Genomic DNA, 10,125 nt, shown 5'->3' with positions numbered 1-10,125 from the left:
CACAAACATAAACACATCTTGATATTTTGCAGTGGTGACTCTGAATTCAGGAGGCTGAGGGTTGGACAGTAAATGAGAAGCAGAGCAACAGCCTATTGAGAAATGGCTTTTTGTACTTTCAGGTGTCCAAAGGGAGAAGTGTCAGGCAAGACGCACAGTGGTAAGAAACAGTTTTCAAATGGACAACCTGAAACCTGTGCTTGCCCACAACAAGCCAGAGAGGAAGAACCTCAGGAAGATTCACATGTACATTTGCTTATCAGAGTCTCCAGGACATTCCATCAATACTGGAAACTACTCAACTTTTAAGACTGTATTCTCCAAATCCATCCATTGATATGTACTAATATCTGTCTTTGGTCCTCCATGTAAGGACTGCTACATAGCCATCGAAGGGCTTGCATTTAACACTGGAAGGGCATCACCAAAGAGGATATTCCTGGAGATTTATGTGATCGTGGGAGATCATTTGGAGGTAAGAATGACTGGACTTGTTGAGATACTGCTACAACGTTTCCATTCTAGTCCTTATCAGTGGCTAAGGGATGAGAAGAGGACAGAAGTCAAGGAAGAAATTAAGGATGAACTGGTCTTGGTCACTAATTTCTATAAGGATGAAGAAGCAGGAAGAAGGAGGACTCACACAATCATAAAACTTTAGAGCAGGAAATGACCTTAAGGTCACCTAGTTTGGTGATTTTTCAGACTTGCATTTCTCCTTAGGACCTTCATACCTCTAAGATGAGAATATCAAGGCCAAAGATGGTAATTACTTTATTTCAGTCCACCCAGCTGGTATGTGGTGAGAGGCAGATTTCAAACTCGGGTCTGTATGCTTCCAGGGACCTTCACCTTGCCTCCAAAGGCAGAGTCAACAAAGCATCCCGCACCTGTGAGGCAGCATCCTAAGGAACCAGGGCCATGGGGATGCTTTATGGTTAGCTTTGTTCTTTTCCTGAGACCAGCCCAGGGATGAGAATGAAGGACCCCAAAAGGTCCATGGAAGGGTTGTATTAGGGAGACAGAGACCACCTTAACAATAACACACTGCATCACTTAAGACACCTAACAGATACCACCCCATCAGCCTTAAAAACAATGAGGCAGCCCTAACCAGTTTGGCTCAGTGGATAGAGCTTCAGCCTGCAGACTGAAGGGTCCCAGGTTCAATTCCAGTCAAGGGCATGTGCTTTGGTTGCGGGCACATCCCTAGTAGGGGGGTGTGCAGGAGGCAGCTGATCGATGTTTCTCTCTCATCGATGTTTCTAACTCTCTATTTCCTTCCTCTCTGCAAAAAATCAATAAAATACATTTTTTAAAAACCAAAACAATGGGGCAAAATTCAGCTGAATATTTCCGCACTCCCATAAGATTTGCATTTCCTTGAATAAAACCAGACTGCACAGAAATACCTTTCACATGGCACATTTTTCTCGAACAGTTACCAGGGGTTGGAAAAGGCAAAGTGAAAGCAAAACCGGGGCCTGCCAATGGTTGACTTATCTCACAAGGTACTTCTTGGGTGCGCTATATTCCTCCTCTCCCAGGTGCAATCTAAATCATGTCCTCTGTCCCCATTTTTCTTTCACTTCTTTGAGTTTGGCAGACATTAGGATTGAGCCCTAGATCATGCCTTCAGGTTTATGAGGACAGTAATCTATCATCAGCACCTGCAGTGCCTTTTCTCAGGCAATGATGGCATGAATTCCCCTGACTCTCACTTTCTGACAAGTGATGGGCCTTTCTCACCTCTAACCACGAAGGCTCAACTCCATCCTTTTCTTTTGTGACAACAAAATATGTTGGGGGGGGGTTGTTTGTTTGTTTTTGTTTGTATGTTTTTGTTTTTGTTTTTTTCTGGCTCTGGGAAAATAACAAAGCACAGAGTTTCCCAAAGAGAAAAGGCAGCAGAGGTTTTATCCATATTACTCACCCACCCTTGAAGATGAGAGGCACCAGGAGATGCTCCTTAGGGATCACACCTGATATCCATGTATACAGCCTCTTGCTTTGACTTTGGTCTGCCACTCTCCAAAACTGCCTGTGGCAGAAACCGGTAATGTGGAAAACGAGGAAGGCAGAACAGTGTAGTGTTTAAGCACATGGCCCTCAGAGCCAGAAGGCCTGGGCATTTTTAAAGCACTTAAAAGAATTTTTGGCAAATGGTAACCACTTCATAAGCATTTATTCTTATAGGTAGGTTAAATCTATTGAATGCACTGCCATTTCCTTAGAGACCTGCCTCTACGGTCAGATAGAGCTTTAATGACCCCATCGAAGCCTCACAAAATCAAACAGCATATTAAGGTATTAGAGTCCAAAAGGAAAAACATGAAACTGTCTAAACTTCCTCCCATTCAGAATTAGATTTTTTTAAATATACTTTTATTGATTTCAGAGAGGAAGGAAGAGATAGAAACATCAATGATGAGAGAGAATCATTGATGGGCTGCCACCTGCACACCCCACACTAGGGATAGAGCCCACAACCCAGGCATGTGCCCTGACCAGGAATTGAACCGTGACCCCCTGGTTTATAGGTTGATGTTCAGCCACTGAGCCATGCTGGCTGGGCACTAGTTTGATTATTTTAAGGGCACTGTTTTGAATATGTAGCCATCTGCATAAAGTCTTTCCTTTATGTTCTCTAATCCCAATGTGCTAGAAAATTGCTCTACAGGATTGTATACATAAAATTATATGCCCTATATTTCAAAGGGCAACATAAGGCATTTTCAAGCACAAAGTTGCCCATTCCTGATTTTTATTCTATACTTTTACTTGAGAATCTAACCCCATCTAAGCACTGACTCCCCTTTACTAAATCTAGTTGTGTATTAGATATGACTTCATTAGTGAATGAACTTCGTATGTCCCAGGCCTGAAATATTATATTTAACTGTGGCATGTTTTCTTTCTTAGCTCTGCACAAACAGCCTTGCTGGAGGAAGGGAGAAAGTGTGCAAACCAGAGTCTTTCTTTTCCAGAAACGGTTGAAATCAGCACCGTGGAGTCAGCATTAGGTCTTTGGGAATAATCACTTCCACAAATATCCTCAACACTGTGTAAGCACCTTGCCTACATTTTCTCCTGAATTTCCCCCCAGTTTTGCTCATGCCACAGACTTGGGAGGCAGCCTGGTGACCTCTCCCATGTTTCAGAAAGTGAGAATTTATTGTGATGACTTTGTGGCATAAGAACAGTCATCAACTTTATCAACTGCACTGATCCCTGAGGCAAGTGGGACCCAGACACCTTAGAATTCTATTCTTAGTCCTCAGTGAATTGGTTAAAACTCACTCTACTTCTAGCACCTGCCCCTTGTGAGTAATTCCCTTCCCATAACTTATTCCAACAACCCTACACACACACACACACACACACACACACACACACACACACGATTGGGATTGGGTCCTACTTCTCAAGCCTTATTGAGAATGATGACTAAATTTACCTTTTTGCAAAGCCTAGTTTCTATAGGCATAGACATATTTTGGAGTAAGTGTTGGGTTCAGTTCCAGACCACCATATAAAGTGAGTTTTAATCTCTTTTTTGGTGTGTGTGGGGCAAAGGGGGGTGGGGGGAGGGGGCTGGAGTTTGTTTAAAAAAAAAAAAAGTAACACCTGTGAAGTGTGATGCTTAATAAAAGGACTGCCTAGACTGCCTCTATGGTAGTGGTCCTCAAGCTTTAGCATGAATTAAAATCACCTGGAGGACCTGCTATACCACAGATGGCTGGGTCCTACCTCCCTGAAGTTTCTGAGTCCGTAGGCCTGGGGTGGGGCCCAAGAATTTGAATTTCTAACAAGTTCCTCCATGATGCTCATGCTGTGGGCCCAGGACCCAGACTTTGAAAACAACTACTCTAGCTTATAAAAGATGGTAGAGGATTCCGGTCTGCTGTGCTTGAATTATGTCCCCCAAATACACCTGTTGAATTTTTCACTGCAGATTCTTATGAGCTTATTTGGAAATAGGATCTTGCTGATGTAATCAAATTAAGGGAAAGTCATACTGGATTAGTTTAGGGTGCGCCCTAATTCCACGGACTGGTGTCTTGATAAGCAGAGGAGACTTAGAAGCAGAGACATACTCATGAGGAAGAAAACCATGTGAGGATGAAGGTAGAGACCAGAGTGATGTAGCTACAAGCCAAGGAACCCTCAAGATTGCCAGCAACCACCAGAAGCCAGGGAGAGGCAAGAGAAGATTCTTCCCTGGAGTCCTCAGAGACGTGTGGACCTGCCAACATGTTCACTTCAGACATCTGGCCTCTGGGACCTGAAAGAATACCTTTCTGTTGTTTTCAACCACCCAGATTGTGGTGCTTTGCTATGGAAGCCACAGGAGAGTAGTACGCAGTCACTGTGGAGCTTGAGTAATTAGCCCAATTCTTCATCCTTCCCTCACATCCTTGCCATGGCTTCTTCATGGGCAGAGTATACTTCCTTGACTCTGAGATTGGATGTGTGACTTGCTTTTACAAATGACACAGGGAATGAAGTTCTGAGCCAGGCCTTAAAAGTCTTGAGTGCTTCCTTTTGATCTCTCACTCCTTTGTATTACTGTGAGAATGGCTTCCCCCAGGTAACTGCTACCTCTTCAGCCTGGAGCAGAGCTCCCTCAACCTACCCACAAGCCTGCAGTGAGGAGCAAAGCTTCCCAGGCTTCTTTGATTAAAACCAAAGCCACCAGACCAAGCCCAGAGCAACAAAAACCTTTCCCTGTCCCCAAAAAAGCCTTGGTCTGGACCTGACTAGACACTAATTGAAAACCCCTGTTTAACTCTGTTGTGCCACAGAGTGACCTGGGAAAACCTATTCTCCGCCTCAACCATGGAGAGGGCTTCGATTAAATTGTCTTAGATTAACTTTTTACAGAATATATCCTATATTTGTTTCTATTGCTGCATAACAAACCAAACAACACATAAAAATAAGCAAAATTAGTAGCTTAAAACACCAGTTTATTAGCTCGGTTCTGTAGCTTAGAAGGATGGGTGGGCTCTCTTGCATCTCTGTTCGGTTTTATAAGACCTAACACAAAGTGTCAGGCGGGTTGAGCTCTTACCTGAAATCTCTAGGGAAGAATCTGATTCCAGGCTCTTGTTGGCAGGGTGCAGCTCCTAATAGGTATAGGACTGGGGTCCCTGTTTCCTTACTGGCTGACTGCCAGGGGTCCCCTGTATCCCCACTCACATGGCCCCATCTATCTTAAAAGGAGAAACTGATATGTTGAGTCTTTTTTCATGCCTAGAATCTCTCTGAGTTCCTCTCCCGCCCTCCCCTTTTGCTATCAGCTGCAGAAAATTCTTTATTTGATTATATTAGGCCCACCTGGATAATCTTCCATTTTTACTGTCAACTGTACCTTATAATCCAATCATAGGAGGAATGTCCCATCACATTCACAGGCTCAGTGGGTTATGGTATGGAATGTTGAGGACCATTTCTAGAAAATTAGCCTACTATATATCACAAGCATCTAGACCAGAGCACACAGTAGGTCCTCAAGTCATACCTTTTAAATCAAATGGAATGGAACTGTCCTTTTGCTGTGGGAAAGAAAAAGCATAGAAAATCCAAGTGTGGATGATAAATGGGCAAATTTTACTATATTTAATAGAATCTAAGCACATATTCTTTTTTTTAAACTTTTCATTGGAATGTAACATATCCACAAACATGACCAACTTCCACAGCTCAATATATTTTCACAAGCATTATACACATGGATAAACAGCATGCAGCTCAAGAATCAGAATACCCCCAGATGCCATGATGGGGCTTCCTTCCAGTAGCTAATTAGGCCCCCTTTTATCACCTCCACTACACTAAGAGGAACCACTATTCTGACTTCCAGTGATATAATTTTTTCTGAATTTTGAACTTTATATAAATGGAATCACACAATATGTACTTCTTTTTGTCTGGCTTATTTTATTCAGCATTCTGCTTGTATGTTGTGGTAGGCAGCTTCTAAATGACCCCTAGTGATCCGACCTTTTGTTAATTATGGCTTGTCTAATCCTCTCCCCCTGAAAAACGTGTATCTATTAGAAGATGGCAACATTGAGGGGGTGGCATTTCCATGATTAGGTTACAAAAGGTTGTGTCTTCTGTCTTGCTAGCAGAATCTATTGCCTTCTTAGCTTGCATGCTTTGATAAAGCAGGCTTCCATGTTGGAGATGCCCTTGTGGCAAAGTGCTGAGGGAGGGCTCTGGTCAATAGCCAGCAAGGAATTGAGGCCCTCCACCCAAAAACAGCCTGTGAGGAGCTGAAATCTGCCAACAGCCATGTGATCTTGGAAACAGATCTTGTCCCCTGGAGCCATCAGATGACTTCAGCCCAGCCAACGCCTTGATTGTAGCCTGTAAAAGACCCTGAGGCAGAGGGCCCAGAGGAGCTGCGCCCAACTTTCTATCTCATAGACATTGAGATAATAAATGGGTATTATTTTAAACCATTATATTAGGGGGCAACTTGTTACCAGTAATAGGTAACTAATGCATGTGTTTCAACCATGCTGTTTTATTCATTCATTCTCATTTTATGTAGGGTTTGAAGAACCTTTTTTCTATAAAGGGCCAGATAGGAAATATTTTAGGTTTTGCAGACCAAAAAGCAAAATTAAGAATATTATGTGGGTACTTCTTATAATTTTTATGGGTCACAAAATATTCTTCTTTTGATTTTTTTTTTTTTTTTTGGTAACCATTTAAAAATATAAACACCATCCTTAGCTTATGAGCCATACAAAGATAAGTAGTAAGCGATATTTGGCCCCTAGGCCATAGTGTGCTGACCCCTGCTATAGAGGATGGTTTGGTTATACCACAATTTGTTTATCCAATCTATTGTTGATGAACATTTGGGTTGTTTCCAGTTTGTAGCTATTCAAATAATGTAGCCACGAACATTTCTGTATATGTCTTTTGGAACATTGTATGAATATATGTTTGATTGAAACTGCTGGGTCACCGAATAAGCCCACATTCAGCTTAACATGCCAAATGGTTTTCCATAGTGGTTGTATCAGTTTGCACAGCATACAAGAGTCCTTACTGGTCCGCAATCTTGCCAAGAGTTGGTATTTTCTGTCTTTTTCTTTTGGCCATTCTACTGGAAATGTTTGTTTTTAAAGCTTCCCAGGTGCTTCTAATATTTATCCAGAATTGAAAACCCCTGTTTAACTGCTGTTTATCCTTCAGTAGGTAAAAACACATAAAATTGCTGTGTTTATAGATCTTTTAAAAGTTAAATATTAGCTATTTCATATGGTTAAACAAATATTTCCTTCACATCTTACTTACATTTACACTAAATAAAATTCAAACTGCATATCTGTTGAGAAAGCTCTTAAAAACTTAAGGTGAAATGATGTTTTTACACCTGGCCTTAGCCTAAAGGCTGAGAAGCAATGAAATGAGGTTTATAAATTAAAAATGAATTTCAGCGATTTTCACATTTTAGTATCACCCAGATCCTTAAAAGCTTGAGAGCAAACCAATGGTTTTTGCCCTGGTTACAGAGTAGCATCACCTATGGATTTTTAAAACTTAAGTGTCCCTATCCAAACCTCAAAAAAATATTCATTCTGTAAGACTAAGGCGGGGCTTAGGAAAGTGTGTTTGTAAAGGGCTGATGCACAACATTGAGAACTACTGATCTTGCCTCTCCTTCCATGACTTTCTTTTCTATTCATTCAATGTAAGGAAATGAATGCGTTGGCCATTTTGTATACTTGAGAGGAAAGACAGCACCTGGATTTCAGTTCCTTCTAGATTTTTGGAGTGCTTGGTTGCATATGTGGTTGGAAAACTGATACTGTCTCACTGAACAGGTCTGTTTATCAAAGTTGGAAGCGTTGGGTTTGATGTGCACACAGCGATCCGGACTGAGTTAAAGTGTCATTAAGGGCCTTTAATGGATACACACAGGTCTTTTTAAAAGACCCAGACACAGCTATGTTACCAATAAGAGGGCTAAACACATAGGTACTTAGCGGTAAAAAAAAAATATATATATATATATATATATATATATCTCCAAGACAGAAAAAGAAAATTTGTCATGATAATGGAAAGAATCAGATCTTTGTACTTCCTTATTATTTACTTCTTTCTTTCTTGCTTCTCTTTCCTTCCTTCCTTCCTTCCTTCCTTCCTTCCTTCCCTTCCTCCCTTCCTCTCTCTCTTTCTCTCTTTCTTTCTCTCTTTCTCTCTTTCTCTCTTTCTCTCTTTCTCTCTTTCTCTCTCTCTCTCTCTCTCTCTCTCTCTTTCTTTCTTTCTTTCTTTCTTTCTTTCTTTCTTTCTTTCTTTCTTTCTTTCTTTCTTTCTTTCTTTCTTTCTTTCTTTCTTTCTTTCTTTCTTTCTTTCTTTCTCTTTCAGTAGGAGAGGGGACAGAAATGCTGGGGACTGGGTGGAAGTGAAGTGGTACCATGTACAGTTCCAAACTCAAGGCCTTTCAAAGGCTCACTGCAGTCCTGGGTCCGTTTTCTTCCCAAGGTCATTCCCTCCCTCTCTACCAAGCCATAGCGCATCTGTATTTCCACACGCAGGGGGAAAAGAATTGCGAACTTCCACTCTGGAATGCTACTGCCCTCCCAGTGACTCTCTCTTTCCTGTGTGTTCAGGGTACTCCCAGCACCTGTAACTGGGGCACAGGTTCAGAAGTTGAAAGCACACTAACTCCGAGGCGCTCTTGATTATTAGGCCCCGTCACAGACCCCCAACAGGTCCCAGGCCAGGAAACTGGAAAGCTTCCTACCTTGGAAGCCAGACAGGTTTCCCTCGCTGACATCCTCAGGTGGAATCCTGGTTCCTAGGTATTGCTCCTTAGGAATGACGCCTGTTTAGGAATTTTAGGCCATCTGCCACCCCTTAGCTAAGTGTTAGCCACCTGAACCACACTTGCCAGGATTCAGCCAAACCCCACAAATCCCAGGGCGCAGAGGAACAAGTTTCAACAGCACCCTGTGCAATGGCTCTGTAACCCAGGCGATGAACCACAGTCCGCTGGTGGCTCTGCTGTCCTCATTAAGTGGGTGGCCTAGGAGGCCAGAAAACAAGCTCAGGAGATCACACCACAAACCCTGCCTCCTTCCGCCTCCCACTCTAGCCCGGCCAGGTGCTTACTCCCTTCTAAATGCAGGGAAGCTCTCAATCAGGTCTCTAAGTGCGGAACGAAATCCAGCTCAGGGCATCTTGGGAAATGTAGTCCCTACCACCTCCAGGGGGTCCGCTTGTCCGCTTACCAGACGCCCCAGGAGGAATTTCTTCGAGTGGATCAGCTGAAACCTTAGCTGCAGTCCGATTGTGGAGGGGAGGGCGCGCCCCGCCAAGGATTCGGAGTGTTTTAGCAGGTCGGAGCGAAGGGAGGGAACTACACTTCCCAAGCGGCCTTGCGCGGAGCTGGGAGCAGCAGCCTGTCTTTGCGTGACCGCGGCAGGTTGGTCCTGGAGCAGATGAGTGCAGAATATTTAGGCGAAAGCGCAAGGAGGGGGGTTGCGCGGGGAAGGAGGAGTACCTCGGCCAAGAAAATTATGCATGCGTTAGGGAAGCTCTGAGAGAATGGCTGTGGAAGGTAAGGGACGCTTGGGCATTTTAAGCCCCGTCTTAACCCGCGCACCCCAATACACACATCCCCGGTGAATCTTGGGGAACGTGGGGAGGAGAGGAACGAGGGTGGTGGCGACCCGGCCCTTTCCTCCTACACCTCTTGGCGCTCACCCGAGCCACGGAAGGCTAGTAGGCGCTTTATTCAGTTGCTTTGGAAAGACACGTAGGTGCGCAGGACTTTACGGTTGGAGACGAAGTGTCCCTAATGTGAAACGATGTGCTGCTGGAAATGGGGGGAAAGCCTGAGAGACAGGCAGGAGGTCTTAGCCCCGTGGTGCCCCTTTCGCTGTCCCCTCCCTCTGGGGCCGGCTAGCTGGGTGATCAGCGGGGTGGCCACTGGGCAGGGGATGCTCGCTTGCCCCCCACACCTTGGAGAAGACCCTGGCAAGGTGCGTCATCAAGAAGCATGCGCTGCGATTGGGTTGAGAAATCGAGGGCCCCTCGTCCTATGCATTGGGCCGGGGCGGCAGCAGATGTACCAAGGGAGTGGAGGTGCCCCTA

The 10,125-nt window shown here is 44.0% G+C and overlaps 1 protein-coding gene across 2 annotated transcripts in view; it reads left to right on the top strand.

The window, feature by feature from the left end:
• Positions 1-9,443: 9,443 nt before the first annotated feature.
• SAMD12 (sterile alpha motif domain containing 12) overlaps positions 9,444-10,125 on the top strand; it is a 350,465-nt gene continuing 349,783 nt past the window's right edge. Inside the window, exon 1 of one of the 2 annotated variants that reach the window (XM_080646981.1) lies at positions 9,444-9,589. In XM_080646981.1, the coding sequence (XP_080503107.1) occupies positions 9,577-9,589 (13 nt within the window). In that variant the 5' untranslated portion in view covers positions 9,444-9,576. The remainder of the gene's footprint in view (positions 9,590-10,125) is intronic. The other variant, XM_080646980.1, reaches the window with a different exon arrangement.

This window comes from Plecotus auritus (assembly GCF_963455305.1).
Source record: "Plecotus auritus genome assembly, chromosome: 11".
Taxonomy (NCBI): Eukaryota; Metazoa; Chordata; class Mammalia; order Chiroptera; family Vespertilionidae; genus Plecotus; species Plecotus auritus.
Note: the sequence above shows the minus strand (reverse complement) of the source record. Positions and strands in the feature narration are given on the sequence as shown.